The sequence below is a fragment of the Pezoporus flaviventris genome, unplaced genomic scaffold, assembly GCF_033815535.1.
Source record: "Pezoporus flaviventris isolate CSIRO_AGI_PZ_B2104156 unplaced genomic scaffold, CSIRO_AGI_Pfla_v1 ptg000116l, whole genome shotgun sequence".
In the NCBI taxonomy this organism is placed as follows: domain Eukaryota; kingdom Metazoa; phylum Chordata; class Aves; order Psittaciformes; family Psittacidae; genus Pezoporus; species Pezoporus flaviventris.
This window is the reverse complement of record NW_026892664.1, coordinates 3,867,206-3,892,841: the sequence shown is the minus strand read 5'-3', so window position 1 is coordinate 3,892,841 and position 25,636 is coordinate 3,867,206. Positions and strand designations below refer to the sequence as shown.

At 58.3% G+C, this 25,636-nt stretch overlaps 1 protein-coding gene across 1 annotated transcript; it reads right to left on the bottom strand.

Annotated features, from left to right (window-relative positions):
* Positions 1 to 16,809: 16,809 nt before the first annotated feature.
* On the bottom strand, positions 16,810 to 21,179 carry LOC133282214 (uncharacterized; the record flags this gene model as incomplete). Its single annotated transcript, XM_061478276.1, is given in 18 exon segments — positions 16,810 to 17,038; positions 17,131 to 17,245; positions 17,309 to 17,438; positions 17,638 to 17,695; positions 17,774 to 17,877; positions 17,961 to 18,041; positions 18,445 to 18,589; positions 19,306 to 19,416; positions 19,418 to 19,449; positions 19,540 to 19,621; positions 19,686 to 19,704; positions 19,874 to 19,919; positions 20,023 to 20,062; positions 20,147 to 20,264; positions 20,354 to 20,474; positions 20,652 to 20,676; positions 20,998 to 21,030; positions 21,139 to 21,179. Coding segments are annotated over 18 exon segments (1,476 nt in total), but the record flags the coding sequence as incomplete, so codon positions are not given.
* Positions 21,180 to 25,636: the final 4,457 nt, after the last annotated feature.

Sequence of the window (25,636 nt, the reverse complement as noted above, 5' to 3'; positions counted from 1 at the left end):
GGCAAGGCAAGGGAAGGACAGTCCAGACAATCAAGGCAAAGCAAGGCAAGCCTAGGCAAGGCAAGCCTAGTCAAGGCAAGGCTACACAACGCAAGGAAAGGCAAGTTTAGGCAGCTCCAGGACAGGCAATGGAAAGCTTGGTAAGGCCAGGCAAGGCCAAGCCAAGCCAGTCCAGGTCATGCAAAACCAGGGCAGGCCAGGCAAGTCCAGGCAAGGCAAGGTAATACAAGGCAAGGCAAGTCAAGACAAGGCCAGGCGAGGCAAGACATGGCCAGGCGAGACATGGGCAGGCAAGGAAAGGCCAGGCCAGGCCATGCCAGGCCATGCAAGCCCAGGCAAGGCAAGGTAAGGCTAGGCAAGGCAAGGCCAGTCCAGGACAGGCAATGCAAGGCAAGGCCAGACTAGGCCAGGCAAGGCCAGGCAAGGCAAGGCAAGGCAAGGCAAGCCCAGTCCAGTCCAGGAGAGGCCAGGACATGCAAGGCAAGACCAGGTAATGCCAGGTAAGACCAGGAAAGGCCAAGCCAGTCAAGGCCAGGCAAGGCAAGGCAAAGGAAGGCAAGGCAAGGCTAGGCAATGCCAGGCAAGGTAAGGTAATACAAGGCAAGGCAAGTCAAGACAAGGCCAGGTGAGGCAAGACATGGCCAGGCGAGACATGGGCAGGCAAGGAAAGGCCAGGCCAGGCCATGCCAGGCCATGCAAGCCCAGGCAAGGCAAGGCAAGGAAAGGCTAGGCAAGGCAAGGCCAGTCCAGGACAGGCAATGTAAGGCAAGGCCAGACTAGGCCAGGCAAGGCAAGGCAAGGCAAGCCCAGTCCAGTCCAGGAGAGGCCAGGACATGCAAGGCAAGACGAGGTAAGGCCAGGTAAGACCAGGAAAGGCCAAGCCAGTCAAGGCCAGGCAAGGCAAGGCAAAGGAAGGCAAGGCAAGGCTAGGCAATGCCAGGCAAGGTAAGGTAATACAAGGCAAGGCAAGACAAGGCCAGGTGAGGTAAGATATGGCCAGGCAAGACATGGGCAGGCAAGGAAAGGCCAGGCCAGGCCATGCAAGGCCAGGCAAGGCAAGGTAAGACTAGGCAAGGCAAGGCCAGTCCAGGACAGGCAATGCAAGGCCTGGTAAGGCCAGGTAAGCCAAGGCCAGGCCAGACCATGAAGGCAAGGCCAGGCCAGGCCAGGCAAGGCAAGGTAAGGCTAGCAAGGCAAGGCCTGTCCAGGACTGGCCACGCAAGGCAAGGACAGGCAAGGCCAGGCCAGGCCAGGCAAGCTAGGACAGTCCAGTCAAGGGCAGGCCAGGCCAGGCCAGGGAAGGCCAGGTGAGTCTAGGCAAATCAAAGCAAGGCCAGGCAAGGCAAGGCAATGCAAGGCAGTGCAAGGCCACTCTGGGACATACCAGGACAGGCATTGCAATGCCAGATAAGACCAGGTAAGGCCAGGTAAGGATAGGTAATATCAGGACAGACAAGGCCAGCCAATGCCAGGCCACGCCAGGCCAGTAAAGGAAATTCAAGGCAAGGCAAGGCCAGGCAAGGCAAAGAAATGAGAGGCAAGGCAAGGCCAGGCAAGGCAAGGAAATGAGAGGCAAGGCAAGGCCAGGCAAGACAAGGCAAGGAAATCCAGGCCAGGCCAGGAAATGCTAGGCAAGGCAAGGCAAGGCAAGGCAGCCTAGTCGGGGCCAGGCAAGGCCAGGCCAGGTAAGGATAGGCCATTAAGGACAGGCCAGGCAAGACCAGGCCAGGCCAGGCAAGGCCAGTCCACACCAAGGGAGCCCAGGCAGACAAGGCAAGGCAAAGCAAAACCAGGTAAGGCCAGGCAAGACCAGGCCAGGCCAGGCCAGGCCAGGTAAGCAAGGCCAGACCAGGGCAGGCAATGCAAGGCAAGGCAAGGCCAGACTAGGCCAGGCAAGACAAGGCAAGCCCAGTCCAGTCCAGGACAGTCCAGGACATACAATGCAAGACCAGGTAAGGCCAAGTAAGACCAGGAAAGGCCAAGCCAGTCAAGGCCAGGCAAGGCAAGGCAAAGGAAGGCAAGGCAAGGCTAGGCAATGCCAGGCAAGGTAAGGCCAAGCCAGGCAAGGACAGGCAAGACAAAGCCAGGCCAGGCCAGGCCAGGTAAAGATCAGGCAAGGCCATGCTAGCCCATGCCATGATAGGCCAGATCATGCAAGGGAAGGCCAGGCCAGGCAAGGCAAGGCAAGGCAAGGCTAGGCAAGTCCAGGACTGGCAATGCAAGGCCAGGTAAGGCCATGCAATGCAAATCCAGGCCAGGCTAGGCCAGGTCATACAAAAACAGGCCAGGCCAGGCCAGGCAAGGCAAGGGAAGGCAAGCAAGGCCAGGGAAGGCAAGGCAAAGGCAGGCCAGGCAAGTCCAGGCAAGTCCAGGCAAGGCAAGGCAAGGACAGGCAAGGGAAGGCAAGGAAAGGCCAAGCAAGGCAAGGAAAGGCCAAGCAAGGCAAGGAAAGGCAAATCAAGGGAAGGCAAGGAAAAGAAAGGCAGGCCAGGCAAGTCCAGGCAAGTCCAGGCAAGTCCAGGCAAGGCAAGGCAAGGCAAGGTGAGGCAAGGCAAGGCCAGGCCATGCCAGGCCAGGCCAAGCCATGCAAGGAAAGTCCAGACCATGCCAGGCAAGGCAAGGCAATGCAAGGCAAGGCAAGGCCAGGGAATGCAAGGCAGGCCAGGCCAGGCCAGGCCAGGAGAGGCAAGGCTAGGCAAGGCAAGGCAAAGCAAGGCAAGGCTCGTCCTGAACAGGCAATGCAGGCCAGGTAAGGCAAGGCCAGGCCAGCCCAAGCCAGGCAAGGGCAGGCAAGGCCAGGCCAGGCAAGGCCAGTCAAGACCAGGACTGCCAATGCAAGGCCAGATATGGCAAGTTCAGTTGAGGACAGGCCAGGACAGGCAGTGCAAGTCCAGGTAAGGACAGGTAAGGCAAGGAAAGGCCAGGTCAGGCAAGGGAAGGCAAGGCCAGGACAGCCCATGAAAGGCCAGGACAGCCTATGCCAGGAAATGCAAGGACAGGCCAGTATAGGCAAACCCTTGGAAGGCCAGGCAAGGCAAGGCAAGGCAAGGCAAGACAAGGCAAGGCTCGTTCAGGACAGGCAATGCAGGCCAGGTAAGGCAAGACAAGGCCAGCCCAAGCCAGGCAAGGGCAGGTAAGGCCAGGTGAGGCTAGGCAAGCAAGGCCAGTCCAGGACTGGCCAGTACATGCAAGGCCAGGTAAGGCCAGGTAAGGCAAGCCATGGAAAGGCCAGGCCAGGAAAGGCAAGGAAAGGCCAGGAAAGGCAAGGCAAGGCAAGGCAGGCACGTCAAGGTAAGGTAAGGTAAGGGAAAACAAGGCTAGGCAAGGCAAGGCAAGGCCAGTCCAGGACAGGCAATGCAAGGCCAGGTTAAGCCAGGGAAGGCCAGGGGAGGCAAGGCCAAGACAGGCAAGGCCAGGCAACTCAAGGCCAGGGAACGCAAGGCCAGGCCAGGTCATAACAGGATAGGCCAGGCAAGGTATTTCAAGTCAAGGCAAATCAAGGTAGGGCAAGGCAAGGCTAGGCAAGGCAAGGCAAAGCAAGGCAAGGCAAGCAAAGCAAGGCAAGGCAAGGTAAGGCAAGTCCAGGACAGGCAGTGCAAGTCCAGGACAGGCCAGACAAGGCCAGGAAAGGCAAGGCAATACAAGGCAAGACAAGGCAAGGCCAGGCCATTCAAGGCCAGGCAAGCCAAGGCCACAAGAAGCAATGCCATGTAAGGCAAGGCCAGGCCAGGCCAGGCCAGGCAAGACAAGGAGAGGCAAGGCAAGGCCAGGCAAAGCAAAGCAAGGCAAGGCAAGGCAAGGCAATTCAAGGGCAGTCCAGGACAGGCAATGCTAGGCCAGGTAAGGTGAGGTAAGGATATGCAAGGCAAGGCAAGGCCAGACATTGCAAGGCAAGGCAAGGACAGTCTAGGACAGGTAATGCAAGGCCAGGTAGGGCCTGGTAAGTAAGGCAAGGCAAGGCAATGCAAGGCAAGGCAATGCAATGCAAGGCCTCTCCAGGACAGGCAATGCTAGGCCAGGTAATGCACTGCAAGGCAAGGCGAGGCCAGTCCAGGACAGGCAACGGAAGGCCAGATAAGGCAAGGCAAGGAAAGGCCAGGCCAGGGCAGGCCAGTCAAGGCAAGTCAGTCCAAGGCAAGTCCCAGGACAGGCAATGCAAGGCCAGGTAAGGCCAGGGAAGGAAAGGCCAGGCTAGGCCAGGGAAGGAAAGGCCAGGCCAGGCCAGGCAAGGCCAGGCAAGGCAAGGTAAGGCTAGACAAGGCAAGGCCTGTCCAGGACAGGAAATGCAAGGCCTGGTAAGGCCAGGTAAGACAAGGCCAGGCCAGGCCATGAAGGCAGGGCCAGGCAAGGCAAGGCAAAGCAAGGTAAGGCTAGGCTAGGCAAGGGAAGGGAAGGGAAGGGAAGGGAAGGGAAGGGAAGGGAAGGGAAGGGAAGGGAAGGGAAGGGAAGGGAAGGGAAGGGAAGGGAAGGGAAGGGAAGACAACCAAAGCAAGACAAGGCGAAGCAAGGCAATGCAAGGCAAGGCAAGGGCAGGCCAGGCCAGGCAAGTCAAGGCAAGGCAAGGATTGACAAGGCAAGACTACACAAGTCAAGGCAAGGCAAGTTTAGGCAAGTCCAGGACCAGCAAGGGTAGGCTTGGAAAGTCCAGGAAAAGTCCAGTCCAGGCCAGTCCAGGTCATACAAAACCAGGGCAGGCCAGGCAAATCCAGGCAAGGCAATGAAAGGCAAGACCAAGACAGGCAATGCAAGGCCAGGTAATTCCAGGTAATTCAAGGACAGGTGAGTCCAGGCCAGGCAATCCAATTCAGAGCAATGCAAGGGAAGGGAAGGGAATGCAAGGCCAGGGCATGCCAAGGCATGCCAGGCAATGCAAGGCCAGGTAAGGAACGGCCAGGCTATGACATGCCAGGAAAAGCCAGGACAGGCAAGGCCAGACAAGAGCAGGGAAGGCCAGGCCAGACCAGGCAAGAAAAGGCCAGGTAAGAAAAGGCCAGGCCAGACGAGACCAGAGAAGGTCAGGAAAGACAAGGCCAGGCCAGGTCAGGCACGGCAGGACAGGCAATCTCAGGGCAGGCCAGGCCAGGGCAGGCAGGGAGATGTAAGGGCAGGCCAGGGATTGCCAGTCAAGAAGAGGTCAGGCCAGGCCAGACCAGGCCACGCCAGTCCAGGCAAGGCCTGGACAGGCAAGGCCAGGGCAGGCCAGGTCAGGCAAGGCCTGGCCAGCAAGGCACGGCAAGGCCAGGCCTAGGCAGGCCAGGCCAGGCAATTCAGTGAAATGCAAGTCAAGGGAAGGGAAGGCAAGGCCGGGCCAGGCCAGGCCATGACAGGCAATGCAAGGCCAGGCAAGGCAAGACCAAACCAGGCCAGGCCTGGCAAGGCCAGGTAAGGAGATGCAAGGCAAGACAAGGTAAGGCAAGTCCACAACAGGCAATAGAAGGCCTGGTTACGCAAAGCAAGGCCAGGCTAGGAAAGGCAAGGCAACACAAAGTAAAGCAAGTCCAAGACAGGCAATGGATGGCCTGGTAAGGCCAGGCCGGGCCAGGTCATACAAAATCAGGGCAATGCAAGGCCAGGCAAGGCAAGGCAATACAAGGCAAGGCAAGGTAAGAGAAGGCCAGGCCAGGCATGGCCAGGCAAGGCAAGGCCAGGACAAACCAGGACAGACCAGGCCAGGCAAGGCCAGGAAAAGCAAGGCAAAGCAAAGCAAGGCAAGGCGAGGCCAGTCCAGGACAGGCAATGCAAGGCCAGGTAAAGCCAGGTAAACCAAGGCCAGGACAGGCCAGTCCGTGAATACAAGGCCAGGCAAAGCAAAGCAATGCAAGGCACGGCAAGGCAAGTCCAGGCCAGTCCAGGCCAGGCAAGGCCATGCAAGTCAAGGCAAGTCAAGACAAGGCAAGGCAAGGCAAGGCAAGGCAAGGCAAGGCAAGGGAAGGACAGGCCAGACAATCAATGCAAAGCAAGGCAAGCCTAGACAAGGCAAGGCTACACAACGCAAGGAAAGGCAAGTTTAGGCAGCTCCAGGACAGGCAATGGAAAGCTTGGTAAGGCCAGGCAAGGCCAAGCCAAGCCAGTCCAGGTCATACAAAACCAGGGCAGGCCAGGCAAGTCCAGGCAAGGCAAGGTAATACAAGGCAAGGCAAGTCAAGACAAGGCCAGGCGAGGCAAGACATGGGCAGGCAAGGAAAGGCCATGCCAGGCCATGCCAGGCCATTCAAGTCCAGGCAAGGCAAGGCAAGGTAAGGCTAGGCAAAGCAAGGCCAGTCCAGGACAGGCAATGCAAGGCCTGGTAAGGCCAGGTAAGCCAAGGCCAGGCCAGGTTATGAAGGCAAGTCTAGGCCAAGCCAGGCAAAGCAAGGCAAGGCCAGGCAAGGCAAGGTAAGGATAGCAAGGCAAGGTCTGTCCAGGACTGGCCAGGCAAGGCAAGGACAGTCAAGGCAAGGCCAGGCCAGACAAGCTAGGACAGTCCAGTTAAGGGCAGGCCAGGCCAGGCCAGGTAAGGACAGGTGAGTCTAGGCAAATCAAAGCAAGGCAAGGCAAAGCACAGCAATGCAAGGCAGTGCAAGGCCACTCCAGGACATGCCAGGACAGGCATTGCAATGCCAGATAAGACCAGGTAAGGCCAGGTAAGGATAGGTAATATCAGGACAGACAAGGCCAGCCAACGCCAGGCCAGGCCAGGCCAGTAAAGGAAATTCAAGGCAAGGCAAAGCCAGGCAAGGCAAGGCAAGGAAATGAGAGGCAAGGCAAGGCCAGGAAAGGCAAGGCAGGGAAAGGCAGGGCATGGCAGGGCAGGGCAGGGCAGGGGAAGGCAAGGCAAGGCAAGGCCAGGCCAGAAAAAGCAAGGCAAGAAAATGAAAGGCCAGGCAAGCCAGGTGCTGCCAGTCCACACCAGGCAAGGCAAGGTCAGGCCAGGCAAGGTAAGGGAAGGAAAGGCCAGGCCAGGCAAGGTAAGGGAAGGAAAGGGCAGGCTAGGCAATGTAAGACTAGACAAGAAATAGCCAGACAAGGCAAGGTAAGGCTAGGCAAGGCAAGACCAGTCCAGGACTGGCCAGTCCATGCAAGGCCAGGTAAGGATAGGTAATGCCAGGCAAGGCCAGGTAAGGCCAGGTCAGGTGTTGCAGAATGGCGCCAAGAGCAAGGCCATGGATCCTTAGAGGCCTTGTGCGAGCAAAGCAAAGTGTAGGCCTCACAGGTAACCAGAAACCAGACATGGGAAGAGAATGTAAAGGAAGCCATGTAGAACTAACCAATACCGCTGTGACTAGTAGGCGTCGCTAACACCACGTGGATATAAGGGATGTGCGCCATGAATAAAGTAGAAGCTTGCTTATCACCCATATTGGGTTGGCGTGTCTTGCTTCTCCTCACCGCTAACAGCCTTGCCTTGTCTAGCCTTGCCTCGCCTTGCCTTGCCTTGCCTTCATTGCCTGGCCTGTCCTTCCCTAGCCTTACCTTCCCTTGCCTTGCCTTGCCTGGCCTTACCTTGCCTTCGCTTGCCTTGTCTTGACTGGCCTGGACTGTCCTAGTCTTGCCTTGCATTGCCATGCATTACCTTCCCTTGCCTTGCCTTGCCTTGCCTGGACTTACCTTGTCTTCGCTTGCCTTGCCTCGCTTTGCCTTGCCTTGCCTCGCCTCGGCTGGCCTTGCCTGGCATGCCCTGGTTTTGTATGACCTGGCCTGGCCTGGCCTTTCCTGGCCTGGCCTTTCCTAGCCTGGCCTTGCTTTGCGTTACCCGCCCTTCCATTGCCTGTCGTGGACTTGCCTTACCTTGTCTTCCCTTGCATTGCCTTACCTGGCCTTGCCAGGCCTGGCCTGGTTTGGTCTTGTCTTGCCTGGCCTTGCATTGCCTGTCATGGCCTCATCTGGCCCAGCCTTGCCTTCTCTTCCCTTGACTTGCATTGCACTGAATTGCCTGGCCTGGCCTGCCTAGGCCTGGCCTTGCCATGCCTTGCCTGGCCAGCCCTTGCCTGGACTGGCCTGCCCTGTCCAGGCCTTGCCGTGCCTTGCTGGCCAGGCCTTGCCTACATTGGCCGGGCCTGACCTTGTCTTGCCTGGCAATCCCTGGCCTGGCCTGGCCTGAGATTGCCTGTCCTGCCATGGCCTGACCTGGCCTGGCCTTGTCTTTCCTGACCTTCTCTGGCCTCGTCTGGCCTGGCCTTTTCTTACCTGGCCTTTTATTGCCTGGTCTGTCCTGGCCTTCCCTGCTCTTGTCTGGCCTTGTCTGGCCTGGTTTTTCCTGGCATGTCATAGCCTGGCCTTTCCTTGGCATGGCCTGGCCTTGCATTCCCTTCCCTTCCCTTGCATTGCTCTGAATTGGATTGCCTGGCCTGGACTCACCCGTCCTTGAATTACCTGGAATTACCTGGCCTTGCATTGCCTGTCTTGGTCTTGCCTTTCATTGCCTTGTCTTGCCTTGCCTGGCCTTGCCATGACTTGCCTTGCCTTGCCAGGCCTGGCCTGGCTTTCCTTGCCTTGCTTTGCCTTGCCTTCCCTTGCCTTGCCTTGATTGTCCTTGCCTGGCCTGGCCTTGACTTGCCTGGCCTGGCCTGGCCTGGCCTTGACTTGCCTTTCCTTGCCTTGCCTTGATTGTCCTTACCTGGCCTGGCCTTGACTTGCTAGGCCTGGCCTTCATTTTCCTCACCTTTCCTTGCCTTGCCTTTATTGGCCTGGCCTGGCCTAGCCTGGCCTTGCCTTGCCTTACCTTTCCTTGCCTGGCCTTGCATCTCCTGGTCGGGCCTGGCCTGGCCTGGCCTGGCCTTGCATTGTCTTGCCTTGCTTGTCCTGGTCTGGATTTGCCTTGCATGGCTTGGCCTGGCCTTGCCTTACCTTGCATTGCACTCACTTGCGCTGCCTGGCCTTGCATTGTCTTGCCTTGCTTGTCCTGGTCTGGATTTGCCTTGCATGGCTTGGCCTGGCCTTGCCTTACCTTGCATTGCACTCACTTGCGCTGCCTGTCCTTGCCTTCTCTGGCCTAGCCTGGCCTGGCATGGCCTGGCCTTGCTTGTCCTTGCTTTGCCTTGCTTTGCCTTGCCTTGCCTTGCCTTGTCTTTAATGGCCTTGACTGGCTTTGCCTGGCCTGCCCTTACCAAGCCTTCCCTTGCCTGTCCTGCCCTTATATTACTTGGCATTGCATTGCCTGGCCTGGCCTGGCCTTCCCTTTCCTTGCCTTGTCTTGCCTTTCCTTGCCTTGTCTTGCCTTTCCTTGCCTGGCCTTTCCTTGCCTTGCCTTACCTGGCCTTACCAGGCCTTGCATTGCCTGTCCTGGGCTTGTATTGCCTTGCATTAACTTACCTGGCCTTACCTGGCCTAGCATTGCCTGTCCTGGACTTGCCTTGCCTTGCATTGCCTTGCCTTGCCTAGCCTTGCCTTGCTTTGCCTAGCCTTGCCTAGCCTTGCCTTGCTTTGAATTGCCTTGCCTGGCCTGGCCTTGCCTGGACTGGCCTTGCCTGGCCTTCTGTTGCCTTGCCTTGCCTTGCTTTTCCCTGCCTAGCCTTTCCTTGCATGGCCTAGCCTGGACTGGCGTTGCCCTGGCTGGCCTTGATTGGCCTGAGCTTGCCTGCCCTTGCCTGGCCTTGGCTGGCCAGGCCTTGCCTTACTTGGCCTTACCTGTCCTGGGCTTGCCTTACCTGGCCTTACTTGGCCTGAACTGCAACTACTGTATGGGCCTTGCCTTGCCTTACCTTGCCTTACATGGCCTTTACCTGGCCTTGCATGGACTGGCCAGTCCTGGACTGGCCTTGCTTTGCCCTGCCCAGACTTTCCTTGCCATGCCTGGCCTTAACTTGCCTTGCCTGGCCTGGCCGGGCCTTGCCTTCGTGGCCTGGCCTGGCCTGGTCTGGCCTTGCCTTGCATTCACTTGTCTTGCCTTGCCTTGCCTTGCCTGGCTTTTTTCTTGCCTTGCCCTACCTGGCCTTATCTGGCCTTGTGTTGCCTGTCCTGGACTGGCCTTGCCTTGCATTGCCTTACCTGGCCCTACCTGGCCTAGCAGTCACTGTCCTGGAGTTGCTTTGCATTGCCTTGCCTTGCCTTGCATTGCCTTGCCTTACTTACCAGGCATTACCTGGCCTTGCATTACCTGTCCTAGACAGTCCTTGCCTTGCCTTGCCTTGCCTTGCCTAGCCTTGCCATGCCTTGCCTTGCCTTACATTGCCTTACCAGGCCTTAACTGGCCTTCCATTACCTGTCCTACACTGGCCTTGCCTTGCCTTGCCTCTCCTTGCCTTGCCTTGCCTTGCCTGGCCTTGCCTCTCCTGGCCTGGCCTGGTCTTGCCTTGCCTGGCATGGCTTCTCCTGGCCTTGCCTTACCTGGCCTTGCCTGGCCTGTCCTGGATTTGCACTGCCTGTCCTGGCCTTGCCTTGCCTGGCCTTGCCTTACCATGCCTTGCCTGGCCAGTCGTGGACAGGCTTTCCCTTGCCTAGCTTTGCCTTGCCTGGCCTGGCCTTGCCTTGCCTTTATGGCCTGGCCTGGCCTTGACTTAGCTGTCCTTACATGATCTTGCATTGCCTGTCTTGGACTGGCCTTGTCTTGCCTTGCCTTTCCTTGCCTGGCCTTGCCTGGCCTGCCCTCCTTTTGTATGACCTGGCCTGGCCTGGCCTTTCCTGCGCTGGCCTTGTCTTGCCTTATCAGGCCTTCCATTGCCTGTCCTGGACATGCCTTACCTTGCCTTTCCTCGCCTTGTGTAGCCTTGCCTTGCCTTGCCTGGCCTGGCCTTACCTTGTCTTTGCTTGCCTTGTCTTGACTGGCCTTGCCTGGCCTAGTCTTGCTTTGCATTGCCTTGCATTACCTTCCCTTACTTCCCTTGCCTTGCCTGGCCTTGAATGGCGTGCCCTGGTTTTGTATGACCTGGCCCGGCCTTTCCTGGCCCGGCCTTTCCTGGCCTGGCCCTGCCTTGCATTACCAGGCCTTCCATTGCCTGTCGTGGACTTGCCTTACCTTGTCTTCCCTTGCATTGCCTTACCTGGCCTTGCCAGGCCTGGCGTGGTTTGGCCTTGCCTTGCCTGGCCTTGCATTGCCTGTCATGGCCTCACCTGGCCCGGCCTTGCCTTCCCTTCCCTTGACTTGCATTGCACTGAATTGCTTTGCCTGGCGTGCCCAGGCCTGGCCTTCCCGTGCCTTGCCTGGCCAGCCCTTGCCTGGACTGGCCTGCCCTGTCCTGGCCTTGCTGTGCCTTGCCTTGCTTTGCCTTACCTGGCCTTGCATCTCCTATCCTGCCCTGGCCTGGCCTTGCCTTGCATTGTCTTGCCTTGCTTGTCCTGGTCTGGATTTGCCTTGCATGGCTTGGCCTGGCCTTGCCTTGCCTAGCCACGCCTTGCCTTGCCTTGCACTGACTTGCCCTGCCTTTGCTTTCCTTCTCTGGCCTAGCCTGGCCTGGCATGGCCTGGCCATGCTTGGCCTTGCTTTGCCTTGCTCTGCCTTGCCTTGTCTTTAATGGCCTTGACTGGCCTTGCCTGGCCTGGCCTTCCCAAGCCTTCCCTTGCCTGTCCTGGCCTTATATTACCTGGCATTGCATTTCCTGGCCTGGCCTTGCATTGCTTTGCATTGCCTTACGTTGCCTTGCCTGGCCTTATATTACCTGGCATTGCGTTGCCTGGCCTGGCCTGGCCTAAGTTTGCCTTCCCTAGCCTAGCCTTGCCTTGCCTGGCTTGGGCTTGCCTTGCCTTGCCTAGCCTTACCTTACCATGCCTTGCCTAGCCTTACCTTGCCTTGCCTTGTCTTGCCTGGCCTGCCCTGGCCTTGCCCTGGCTGGCCTTGATTGGCCTGACCTTGCCTGCCCTTGCCTGGACGGGGCTCTCCCGGCCTTTCTTACCTGGCCGTACCTGTCCTGCATTTCTACTACTGTATGGGCCATGCCTTGTCTTACCTTGCCTTACCTTGCCTTACCTGTCCTGCACTGCTACTACTGTATGGGCCTTGCCTTACCTTGCCTTACCTGGCCTTTCCCTGTCCTTGCATGGACTGGCCAGTCCTGGACTCGCCTTGCCTTGCTTGGCCTTGCCTTGCCTGGCCTGGTCTGGTCTTCCCTTGCATGGCTTGGCCTGGCCTGGCCTGGCCTGGCCTTGCCTTGCCTTGTCTTGTCTTGCCTTGCCTGGCCTAGCCTTGCCATGACTTGCCTGGCCTGGCCTTGCCATGCCTGACATTGCCTTGCCTTGCCTTGCCTTCCCTTGTGTTTCCTTGCCTGGCCTTACCTGCCCTTGCATTGCCTATCCTGGACTTGCCTTGCTTTCCCGTTCCTTGCCTAGCCTTTCCTTGACTTGTCTTGACTTTCCTTGAGTTGAATTGCCTTGCTTGGCCTGGCCTGTCATGACCTGTCCTGGCCTTGCCTTCCCAGGCCTTGACTAACGTGGCCTGACCTTGCCTGGCCTGGCCTTCCCTGGCTTTACCAGGCCTTGCATTGCCTGTCCTGGACTGGCCGTGCCTTGCCTTGCCTTGCCTAGCCTTGCCTTCCCTTGACTTGCCTTATCTTGCCTGGCCTTGCCAGGCCTGGCCTGGCCTGGCCTGACCTTGCATGGACTCTCCTGGCCTTGCTTTGCCTTGTTTTAACTTGCCTTGCCTGGCCTTAGCTGGCCTTGCATTGCCCGTCCTGGACTGGCATTGCCTTGCTGGGCCTTGCCTCGTCTTTCCTTGCCTTCCCTGGCATTGCCTTGCCTTGCCTTGCCTTCCCTAGCATTGCCTTGCCTTGCCTTGCCTTTCCTTGCCTTCCCTGGCATTGCCTTGCCTTGCCTTGCCTTTCCTTGCCTTGCCTGGCATTGCCTTGCATAGCCTTACCTGGCATGGCATTGCGTTTCCTGGAGTGGTCTTCCCTTGCCTTGCCTTGCCTTGTCTTGCATTGCCTTGTCTTGCCTGGCCTGGTCTGCACTTGCCTTGCATGCCTTGGCCTAGCCTGGCCTTGCCTTGCCTTGCCTTGCCTTTGGTTGCCTTGCCTTGACTGGCCTGGTCTTGACTTTCCTTGCATGGCTTGACATGGCCTGGCCGTGCCTTGCCTTGCTTTGAATTCCCTTGCCTGGCCTGGCCCGTCATGGCCTGGCCTGGCCTGGCCTTGCCTTCCTTGTCCTTTTCTGGCCTTGCATTTCCATGATTGGCCTATCCTGGCCTTTCCTGGCCTGGCCTGGCCTGGCCTGGCCTTGACCTGCTTGGCCTTGCCTGAACTGGCCTTGCCTGGCCGTGCTTGGTATAGCCTGACCAAGACTGGCATGGACTGGCCTTGCCTTTCCTTGCCTAGCCTTGCCTTGCATGGCCTAACCTGGCCTGGCCTTGCCCTGTCTGGCCTTGATTGGGCTGACCTTACCTGCCCTTGCCTGGCCTTACCTGTCCTGGCCTTGCGTTACCTGCCCTTACCTGTCCTGCACTGCTACTACTGTATGGGCCTTGCCTTGCTTTACCTTGCCTTACCTGGCCTTTCCCTGGCCTTGCATAGACTGGCCAGTCCTGGACTAGCCTTGCCTTGCTTGGCCTTGCCTTGCCTGGCCTGGTCTGGTCTTCTCTTGCACGGCTTGGCCTGGCCTGGCCTTGCCTTGTCTTGTCTTCCCTTGCCTTGCCTTGCCTGCCCTGGCCTGGCCTTGCCTTCGCTTGCCTTGCCTTGTCTTGCCTTGCCTTGCCTGGTCTTTCCTTGCCTTGACTTACCTGGCCTAACCTGGCCTTGGGTTGCCTGCCCTCGACTGGCCGTGCCTTGCATTGCTTTACCCTGCCTTACCTGGCCTAGCATTGCCTGGCCTGGAGTGGCCTCGCCTGGCCTTGCCTTCCCTGGCCTTGCCTGGCCTGGCCTTGTGTGGCCTGGCCTTTTCTGGCCTGGCCTGGCTTTGCCTTCCCTGTGATTTCCTGGCCTTGCATTGCCTTTATTAGCCTGGCCTGGCCTGGCCTTTCCCTGACCTGCTTGGCCTTGCCTGGCCTTTCCTTACCTGGCCTTGCCTGGCCTTACATGGCCTGTCTAGACCTGGACTAGCCTTGCCTTGCCTAGCCTTACCTTGCCTTAACTGGCCTTGCCTTTCCTTTCCTGACCTGGCCTGGCCTTCCCTTCATGGGCCTTGCCTTCCCTTGTCTTGCATCTCCTGGCCTGGTCTCGCCTGGCGTTGCCTTGCCTTGCCTTGCCTTGCTGTCCTGGTTTAAACGCAGACAGACAGCTTGTTCACTCACTTCCCCCCAGGGGACTTGAGGATATCACGGAAGCACACAATGGTTTGGATTCGGAGGGTCCTTAAAGCTCCTCCAGCTCCAACCCCTGCCACTGCCAGAGACAACTTCCACTGGAGCAGCTTGCTCCAAGCTCCATTCAACCTGGCCTTGAACACTGCCAGCCATGGGGCAGCCACAACTTCTCTGGGCACCCTGTGCCACTGTCCCACCACCTCACAGGGAACAACTTCTAAGATCTCATCTCAATCTCCCCTCTCTGTCACGTTAAAATCGTTCCCCCTTGTCCCATCCCCACAGGCCCTTGCTCTCCCCACAAGAAATGAGGGCAGATCCCAGGATCATCCCTCGGCAGCCACTCTGGGGAAGTCTCTTGAGGTGTTCTGGAAACTCCTACAGCACCCCAAGATCGCCATCGCCACCCACCTCCTTCCACGCTCCTGTGTCCACAGGCGGCACCGGCTCCGAGACACCAAGACAGGAACCACCAGAGGAGCTGCTCTTGCCTCCTCCACCAGTAGCTTGTGTTCCGTGGGGCAGCTGTCGTCTCCCGGTGCCTCTGCTGGAGGGTTCTGTGGGGTTCTGTGACCTCACACACCTGAACACGGGGAGTTCCAGAATCAGCCACCCCTGTGGTCTCCATGTCCCCAAGGTCATTGTGATGCATGAGCTCTGACTGGGTCCATGGGGTGCTCTGGAGCTGCTGCAGGCATTCTCTGGGATTCTCTAGGGGTATCCCCAGGATGCCCTGGGAGTGCACAGAGACACAGGGCCGTGGAGCAAGCTGCTCTAGTGGAAGGTTTCCCTGCCCGTGCCTTTGGGGATTGGAGCTGGGTGAGCTTTAAGGTCCCTTCCAGCCCAGCCCACTCTGGGATTCCATGATTCTCTGCTGTGCCAATGTCGGTCCCTCTCCACTCCTCGTAGGTGGCCGTGACGCCCTGTTCCATGGCCCACGTTGAGCTGTGACCCCTCGCATGCTCCACCTCCGGACCAAAGGCACTGAGGAAGAGCAGCCCGTGAGGGACCTCCCCGAGCTGGCTGGGCAGAGGCTGGTCCCCCCGCAGCGACTCCCGGAGCACCCCTGGGTGCCCTCAGCTTCCAAAATGGGGGGATGGCGGGGGGTCGATCCGAAGCCTTGTTGACACCAATGTAAATAGCGGGGGGGGGGAGGGGGGGAAGGGGAGGGAAGGCGGGAGGCGTCACCTTAAGACTGTATAAAAAGGAAAATTAACCAATAAATAAAGATTTCACAGGAAATCGAGGCCTCTTTTCCCCCCTAGCTCCCAAATTTCGGCCTTTCCCCATCCCCGTTCGGTGATGCTCGCCGCACTTCCGGGTTGGTTGCTAGGCAACGGGGTCTCCGCGTACCGCTTCCCCTGCGTTGCCAGGTGACGGCCAGTGAGCTTCCACCGCGCTGCGCGTTGCCAGGCAACCTTGCCCCCGCCCCCCGCCTCGTTCTGGCGACCGTTGCCCAGTCAACAGCCAATCAGCTCTGAGCTCCCCAACTCGTGTCCCCATTTAACCCCGTCCCGGCTGCCCCCCCCATGGCCCTGAATATGGGGCTTTTCCTTGCCCCTGCCCCCCATTTGTCCCCTCTTCTCCTCCCCCCCTTATGCCCCCCATTCACCCTCCCCTTTTTCCCACCCCCATTCCCCACATTCCTGCCATTTCTCCCCCTCTCCCTCCATCCCTCCCCATTTCTCATCCCACCATCGTTACCCCCCCCCTTATTTACATGCAATTAGCGTAGGACCTGCTTTACTCACACGCAGTTCATGTAAGGTTGAACTTATTTACATGATACTAACACAGACCCTTCCTTATTTACATGTTATTAATGGAGGGCCTACTTAATTTGCGTCCTTTTAGTGGAGGACCTGCTTTATTTACATGTTATTAACATGGAGCCACTCGCATTTGCACGTTCTTACTGTAGGACCTCCTGTATTTACATGGTGCTGTGCCAGGACCTCCTGTATTTACTCACTTATTAATGTAGGACCTATTTTATGTACAGTTGCTGTCGGATCTGCTCTATTGACAGGGTATTGGGGCAGGACCTACTTCATTTATGGGCCCTTATTGTAGGTCCTACTTTATCGAGGAGGTATTATTGTAGGACCCATTTTTTTGAGGGAGTTATTAATGTAGGGCCTACTTTATTTACATGTTGTATTTACAGTTTCATTCCTGTAGGACCTACTGTATTGGGGGTGGTTGTGATGTCAGGACCCGCTTTACTGAGTAACTTATTTACAAGTTCTTAATGTAGGATCTACTTTTATGTACCTGTCATTAACATAGAGCCTGTCTAATTTACATATTCCTGTACGTCCTACTTTATTCCCAGGCTGTTACTGTAGGTCGTGCTTTATAAGGGAATTTAGTATGTCAGGACCTGCTTTGTTTACACTTTCGTTACTGTAGGACCTGCTTTATTTATGTGTTACTGTAGGCCACATGTTATCTGTGCATTGTTATTGGAGGCTCTGCTCTGCTGACATGCTGTTACTGCAGGCGGGACGAATTTATTAACACAAGACCTGCTTTGCATCTCATTAACATGGGTGCAACCTCATTTACATGTAATTAGCAGAGGACCTGCTTTATTTACTGCTCTATTTCTATAGGACCTACTCTATTCCGCTCCCAGGACCGCAGCCTTGTGGCCACACCCCCCTCCAAGCCCTGCCTCCTGCACCCCATCCAATAGGAGCATCTGATGAAACCGAGGCTCAGGGGTGGGGCTTGCTCTGGTCACGCCCTTCCTTGTCGCTGGTGGGCGGCGCTAAGGGGAGGGGGCGGTGCAAGTTTAGGGTACGGGTGGCCTGGGACCAGCGCTTCAGCCAATGGGAGAAGGGGATGTTGCTGGGGGGGGTGGCCGGTATCCACTGAGCCGGCTGCTCCCACCTAAGGGAGACGAAGGAGGGGGGAAGGGGGAATGTGACTGACATCACACATGGTGGGCGTGGCCTCTCACAGACCCACCCTCGCCGTCTCACCATTGGCTGATGACGTCCTGGAGGTGGGGCCAGCCCTCGAGGCACTGCTGGACCCGAATGGACAGCGCCTGCAGCTGGGGGAGGAGCTCGGCGATGGCCACGCCCTCCGCGGGTGCTGCAAAGGGACAGGGTCAGCGCAGGCCACACCCTCACCCCCCAGCTCGTCCCCCTCACTCACCGCGGGGTGGGCGGGGCTTCCCGGGTCCCGCCCCTTGCGCTGACCACGCCCCTTGTGCTGACCTCACCTCCTGCAGCTGTTCCAGCTCCCCCTGCAGCTCTGCCGCCCGCAACAGCGCCCCCTGTGGGGGCTGAGGCACAAACACCCCTGAGCAACGGCACCATTGCCCCTCCCCCCTCTATGTCCCCTCCTTCCATTGCCCCGCCCCCCTTTATGTCCCCTTCTCGCATTGCCCTTCCCCCTTTATGGCCTTCCCCCTCTTTATGACCCCTGCCCCCTCTATGGCACATCCTTCCAATTCCCCTCCCCGTCTATGGCCCCTCCACCACCTCACTCTCTGACATTCCTAGGGCAGGTCTGATTGGCTGCAGTGGGCAGTGGGCGGGGCTAAAGGGAGAATGGAGGGGTCAGCACAGCCCTTCCCCCTCCTCCCCCACCACCCTCCCCCCCCCCCAATTCACTCACCTCGGGGGGAGGGGCACTCTCTCCTTTCCCAGCATGCTCAGCGCTACCTGCAGCCGCTGCCCTTCCCCCTGCAGCCCTGGGGGGAGCCGCACAGCTCCTCGGGCCTGAAAGAGGCGTGGCCAAAGCTCTGAGGCCTCGCCCACTCACCATTAAGCCCCGCCCCACTTCCCTCCCCCTCGTTCCTCACCTGGGCCTGCAGGGGGCACAGCTGCGCCCGGAGCTTCCCATTGGATGCGGCCAGAGCCCGGAGCTGGATCCAGCGGCGGGACTGGAAGGGGTGGGGAGGGGGGACACAAGGAAATGAGGGACCCCAAAGCCATGGGAGGGACCCAAATACCCCCCAAGACCCCCAAACACCTTAAATATCGCCCCATATTTCTCCCCAAAACCTCTCCCTTCACCCCAAACCAATCCAGAACCCCAGCTACCCCTCCCAGCAATGCTGAATCCCCCAAATCCCCTCTAAAGCCCCAAACTCCCCCAGATCATCCCCTATAGACCCAAAATCCCCCTCCAGGACCCCCAGATATCCCTCATCCCTCCCAAAAAGTGGTGCTGGGACTCTTTAGGGACCCCAACCCCTCCCCATAACCATCAGATTCCACCCCCCAGCCCCCCCCAAGCCCATCAGGACCCCCCCCAAATCCCCACATTCCCCCGTTGGCACCCACCAGCCGCTGCTTCCCCTCCTGCAGCTGCCTCCTCAGTGGCCCCAGGGCAGCTTCTGGGGAGTCCATGGGGCTGCCCCGTAGCTCCAGGACCTGCTTGATCAGGGCGTCCCGAGCCCCTGAGAGCCCTGCGGCCTCCAGCATCGACCTGGGGGGCAATGAGGCCCCAAAGCCAAACGTTGAGGGGAGTTTGGGAGGCCCGAAGGGGTTCAAGAACCCTTTTTGGGGGGGGGGGACGGGACCATAAAAGGACTGCAGGGACCATGGAGGGATTGGGGGCACCCCAAAAGGTCCCAGCACTGGGTTTAGGGAGAATCTGGGGGGCTTTAAGGACCCCTATGAGCCCAGCACCCGCTTCAGAAGGAAACCCAGTGGGGTTTAAAGTACAGAGAGAGTCCCTAAAGGGTTCTGAGGTTCAGGAGTGGGGAGGAAAAAGTTATGGGGGAGGACCCAGGGGCAGTTTTGGGGTGCAGGGGGGGAAACCGGGCTGCAGGACGCATTCAGGGGGTCCTTGAGAGGGTTTTGGGTGCATGAGGGACTCCATAGGGAGGTTTTGGGGTGCAGGGGGGTTGTTTTGCGGTGCCGTGTGGGTTCTGGGGTGCATGGGGGTGGTTTTAGGGTGCAGGGGGTGTGTTCTGAGGTGCAGGGGATAAGGTTTTGGGGTGCAGGGGAGGTGGTTTGAAATGTAGTGGATTGTTTTGGGGTGCAGGGGGGATGGTTTTGGGGTGCAGAGGGGGTGTTTTCAGATGCAGGGGGTGTGCTTTGGGGTGCAGGGGGAATGGTTTTGGAGTGCAAGTGGGTGTTTTGGGGTGCAGAGGGGTGGTTTTGGGGTTCAGGGAGGTGTTTTGGGGTGCAGGGTTTTACCTGGCAGCCTGCTGGGCTTTGGGGTCCCCCTCCAGGCGCTGCGGGATCTCCACCGGCAGCTGGAGGAGCCGGAGCTTCAGGGGGGACAGGCGGGAAGCCAAGGAGTGGAGAGTCCCAGAGTCCCCCCACATCCACCCAGCAGTCCTGGGAGGTGCAAAGGGGGGATCCCACATCAATGGGGAGCTCCGAGCCCTAAAGCACCCCCAAATGTGCCCCTCAAGTCTCCCCATTTACCTGTATGAGGGTCTTCATAGGGGGCTGAGCATCAGGGTCAGGGTTGGGGTCAAGGTCAGGGCTGATTTTGGGATACCCCTTCCTGCAATGGAACAACGGGGAATGGAGGGAGGACGCAACCCCGCCCCTCTGTTGGCTCCACCCACCGGTAGCCCCGCCCCTTCCCTAGTGCCCTGGGGCCACACCCTCAGAACCTTATAAGGGAAGTCCTGCCCCCTTTAAGCCACACCCCCAGCAGCCCACTGGCTCTGCCCCTTCTCTAAGCTCCACCCCCTCCCAAAGCCCCATTTCTTAAGTCCCTCCCTTCTCCTAAGCTCCTCCCCCTAAGCCCCACCCCTCATAAGCTCCTCCAGGGCCTCCTCCCGCAGCTTGCACACGGCCTGGGGGGGAGGGCGGGCGGGGCAATGGGGGCGTGGCCAAGCTCAGACCCCTCCCCCGTCCATAAGCCCCTCCTCCTTCCCAATAAGCCCCGCCCCTTCTTACCGCCAATTTCGACGTTAGTCCCACCTTTGGCCCCGGCTCCCTGCAAGCGCAGAGCATCATGGGAATGCTGCCCCCCGCCCCCATTGGGATACCCATGGGGAAGCCCCGCCCACTCCTCGCTTACGAGTGGGCGGAGCTTATCTGGGCCCGCTCCCTCCGCAGCCACAGCCCCTCCTGCGCCGACTCCGCCCCCAGGGCGCGAAGCTCCGCCCCTCGGCGACGCTCCGCCCCCAGTGCCTCTTCTACAAGGAAACTAAGGGGGCAGAGCCTCAGGTCAGGTGACCGGTAGCCCCGCCCCTTTACCCCCCATCCCACCCCCCAGTCAACTCACCCAGCTCCAGCACCGCTGCCCCGGCCTCGCCCACGGCCCCGCCCATCACTTTAAGCTCCGCCCTTACCTGCTCCAAGGCCTCATGCACTTCCATATAAGGCGTGCTTGACCCCGCCCCTCGCTGGGGAGAGACACCAAAGGTCACCTGAGGACACCACCCCCCCTATCCTTAAGTCCCATTTTTCTCCCTCCACCACCCCTGAAATTTGCACCCCCGCCCAAATCTTGCCCCCCCCCGTCCCTCTGGGACCCCCCAAAACCCCATACAGCCCCCCAAAAACCCTCCCCCCCCCCAAACCTGAATCTCCTCGAGGTGCCGGTACCTGAGCCCCGAGTTAAGGAGGAAACGGGGGTTAAAGGAGGAGTTGGGGGGGGTCGGTGGGGGTGTCATGGGAGGGAATTGGGGGTTCCTGGGGATCCCAATGGGATTTAGAGTTGTCCTAAAGGAATTTGGGGCTCCTGTGCATGGATTTGGGAGGAGAAAAGAGGTTGGGGGGGGTCACAGGGGGAATTGGGGGGTGCTGGGGTGGGTCTTGGGATCCCAATGCAATTTTGGAGGGATTTTGGAGGCTCTCCAAGGAGCTTGGGGGTCCCCAGAGGGGGCAGCTTTGGGTCCCCACCCCTTTTTTGGGTGCAGCGGATACCACAGCAGGTTCCCTTTGATCTTCTTCACATTCCTATAGGAACACACCCCCCCCCCATGTATTTTAGGGACCGATCCGAGGTTTGGGGTCCCTCCAGATGTTGCGGTTCCTCCCCCCAAGATGTTGGGGTGCCCCCCTCACCGCGGGTGCCGCACATGGCCCATGATGTACTCCCGGATGGGGGCACAGGGCCCCGTGCACAGCCTGGAGGTGGGGGGGAGACAAAGAGAGGGGGTCAGGAGCACCCCAACCCCCCCAGGACCCCAAAAGCCCCCACTGGGGGCTCCCGCGGGCTCCAACCTGCGCAGCTCGGGATCGGAGGGCAACTCCAGCTCTGCCATGATGGGCAAAATTGAAACGCTGGGAGCGCCGCGCGGCACGACGGGAGTTGTAGTCCAAGCCGGGCAGTGCCTTAGTGGTGCTGCAGGGGTGTCGCACTGCATCATGGGAGTTGTAGTCCAGGCTGGGCGACGCCCTCGTGGTGCTCTATGCTTGCCGCGCGGCATGATGGGAGTCGTAGTACCGCCTGGCGGCTGTATAATGGTGTTCTATGGGAGCCGCGGGGTATGATGGGAGTTGTAGTCATAACTGGGCGCCGCCATAACAGGGCTCAATGGGTGCCGCGCTGCATGATGGGAGTAGTAGTCCCGGCTGGGCGCCACCGTAAAGGGGCTCTATGGGTGCCGCGTTGCATGATCAGGGTTGTAGTGCCTGTAGTCTATGGGTCTCTATGGGGTCTCTATGGGGTCTCTACGGGGCGTCTCTATGGTTCACTTTGGGTCGCTTTCAGGATCTCTGCGGTGTCTATGGATCTCTATGGGTCTCTATGAGTCTCTGTGGGGTCTCTATGAGTCTCTGTGGGCTGTGGATCTATATGGTCTCTATGGGTCTCTCTGTTTGGCCTCTATGGGTCTCCCTATGGGGTCTCTATGGGTTCCTGCAGGGTCTGACTGATACAGAGGGTTGACCATTGTACAAGGGATTTATACAGGGGGGTTGTACAAGGGGGTTAGAGGAATTTGTTTAAACAAAAGGACTATCTATTGTAAATGCCTGCTAAGCAGAACAGAGACCTCCGGTCCTGTTAATAAGCAGACGCCTGAATCTACTGATAAAGGGGAGAAGCAGAGGATTTACGGCTGGGACACTGATCAAACTCTACTGATAAAGGGGAGAAGTAGAGGATTTACGGCTGGGACACTGACCAAACTCTAAGGCCACACATAGGACTAAAAAGGTGAAAAGTGCAAGAAGAGGAAGACTCATTTACTTCATCTTGAAGACCCCTGCCCATGACCAGAGGGGGCACTGCACAGGCGCAGAGGACCTTCTGGCTCATTATAATATGAAGCAGGGATAGGACATGAATATGTATAGGCGTATTGTGCAACCTTATGAATATATATAACTTTAGAGAATAAATGTAGAGGGAAACAACACTGAGGTACGCATGACTTTGAGGAATTATCCCCGTGCGTCTCAGCGCTGAATAAAAAGCATACCTACTTTACAACTTTTAATGAGTTGTGGAGTCAATCCGCCCATCATGACCATGGAGGGGGTGTCTCTTTACGAGTCCCTTGGAGGGGGAAGCAGCAGCAGCTCCAGTACCAGGATGCAGGGGGCAGAGCTCGAGACCCCGAGACCCCCCTTTTACCCCCATTGCCCCCCGTTACCCCAAATTGCTCCTATTGCCCCATTACCGCCATTGCCCCCATATAAAGCCATGGGGGGAGCCAGCAGTGGGTGTGAACCTGTCCCTGCCCCATAGGGTTCTATAGGGGTCCATAGGGGTCCCATCGCCCCCCATCTCCCTCCTTTCCCCCCCCAGCCAACGCGCGCTCTGTTCCTGTCGCCCCGCCCACTTCCACGGCAGCCAATCAGCCCCTGGCCCCGCGCACTGCGCCACGGAGCCAATCAGAGCGCAGGGTGGGAGAGTAACCCCCTCCGCTCCCCTCAGCTGACTCCGCCCCCTGTAACGGCCACAGGCTGTTGAACAAGACCGGTCCCAACCCCGATCCCTGAGGGACCCCACTCGTTACCGGTCTCCAGCCGGACACTGAGCCATTGACCACAACTCTCTGTGTGCGGCCATCCAGCCAGTTCTTTATCCACCAAGTGGTCCATCCATCAAATTGATGTCTCTCCAATTTAGAGACGAGGATGTCGTGTGGGACAGTGTCAAACGCTTTGCACAAGTCCAGGTAGATGCCATCAACTGCTCTGCCCCTGTCCATCAGTTCTGTAGCCCCATCATAGAAGGCCACCAAATTGGTCAGGCAGGATTTCCCCTCAGTGAAGCCATGCTGGCTGTCACCAAGCACCTTGTTGATTTTCATGTGCCTTAGCATGCCTTCCAGGAGAATGCTCCAAGCTTTTGCCAGGCACAGAGGTGAGACTGACTGCTCTGTCATTCCCCAGGTCATCCATTTTCCCCTTCTTGAAAATGGGGGTTATAGTTCCCTTTTTCCAGTCGTCAGGAACTTCACCTGACTTCCATGTTTTTTCAAATATGAAGACCAGTGGCTTAGCAACTTCATTCGCCCGCTCCTTCAGGACTCATGCATGGATTTCATTAGGCCCCATGGACTTGTGCACGTTCAGATTTTTAAGATGGTCTCGAGCCAGCTCCTCTCCTACAGTGGGCCCAAGGTCTTCATTCTCACAGTCCCTGCATCTGCCTTCCAAGACTTGGGTGGTGTGGTCAGAGCCTTTGCCAGTGAAGAGCGAGGCAAAGAAGTCATTCAGAACCTCAGCCTTCTCCAAATTCCGTGTAGCCAGTTCTCCCGAGAGCTTCCGGAAGGGGGCTGTGTTGTCCCTAGTCTGTTTTTTATTTGCTACATACCTGAAGAATCCCTTCCTGTTATCCTTAACATCCCGAGCCTATCTGAATTCTAACTGGGTCTCAGCTTTCCTAACCTGGTCCCTAGCTTCCCGGAGAAATTCTTCCTCAGCTCCATCTAAACCTGCCCTGGTGCAGCTTGAGGCCATTTCCTCTTGTCCCATCCCTTGTTCCTTGGGAGCAGAGCCCAGCCCCTCCTGGCTCCATCCTCCTCTCAGGCAGTTGTAGGCAGCGATCAGGTCCCCCCCCAGGTCCCTCAGCCCTTCCCCATCACATTTGTGCTCCAGGCCCTGCACCAGCTCCATTGCCCTTCTCTGGCCCCGCTCCAGCACCTCAATGTCTCTCTTGTAGTGAGGGGCCCAGAGCTGAACCCAGGATTCGAGGTGCGGCCTCAGTGCTCAGTGCAGGGGCACCACCACTGCCCTGGCCCTGCTGCCACACTGGTGCTGATCCAGGCCAGGATGCTGGGAGCTTCCTGGCTGCCTGCGCACAAGCTGCTCATGTTCAGCTCCATCAATCAGCACCCCCAGCTCCTTTCCCATGAGCAGTTTTCAGCCCCTCTTCCCCAAACCTGGAGCACTGCAGGGGGTTGTTGTGGCCCAACCGCAGGACCCTGCACTTTGCCTTCTTGACCCTCAACACATTGGCCACAGCCCATGGATCCAGCCTGTCCAGATCCCTCTGCAGAGCTTCCTGCCCTCCATCCCCCACCACACCTCCCTGGTCTTTTGGTGGGACATCCCAAATTAGGCAACCCCCACTCTGGGGCTGGCGCCCCCAACTCCCTGATACCAGGGACGGGGGAGCTGGGGTGCCCCATGGGGTGTGGTTTGGGGGCAACGAGGAGCAATTTGGGGCTGGGCGGCATTGGAAGGGGGGAGCAGCTTTTCTGGGGTACCCCAGTTGGGGGCGGGTGTTTGGTGGGGCTCCTCCAGGGTTTTGGGTCCCTGGGTTCATCTGGGGGGGCCCGGGGTGATGGAAGTGTGTGGGTGACTTTTGTGCTGCCCCAGGCCCCCACTTGGGGGTCCTGCCTGCTTTTGTGCTGCTTCAGGGAGATTTGGGGTTACCCTAGGATTTAGGGGCAGCACGATTGCTTTGGGTGCCTCCAGGGCCCTTTGGGGTGCAGTGTGGTTTTGGTTTGCCCCTTTATTGGGGTGACCCTTTTGGGGGATCCACCCCCTTAGGCCCACCTAATTCACTACTGAACCGAAAGCAATGTTGGGGTCCCCCCAGTGTGTTCGGGGTTCCAGAGCATCTTGATGGATCCCCAGGGCAGGTGTTGGGGGAACACCACTTTTCGGAACACCCCTTTTTTAGCAAGTCTGTGCCACTGTGCTGAGCCAGGGCGGCTTTGGAGCTGTGGGCTTTGGGTTTGGGGGGATTTGGGGGGATGCAGGGAGGATTTGGGAATTCAGGCTGGTCCACAAAACTCTTTGGGGTGGCTCATTTATTTGGGGGACTCCCTGTCTACCGAGACTGAGGGGTCCATCAATCCCAGGGCAGCCGAATCTCATTGGATGCCCTAGGGAGCCCCATTGACACAAGCGGGAGGAATTTGGGTGTTCAGAGGGATTTGAGGGTTCAAGGAACATTTTGAGGTTCAGGGGGGGATCCCCAAAATGAGCTGTAGGAGGCACATTATATTGGGAGATCTCCCATGTACCAGGGTCCCAGGGCCCCCTCAGTCGCTTTTGGGTGAGCAACATTCCCCCAGCATGGAGATGTGTTGAGGGGAAGAGTTTGGGGGTTCAAAGGGGATTTCGGCATTGGGGGAGCTCCCCAAAGCTCCCTGGGGTG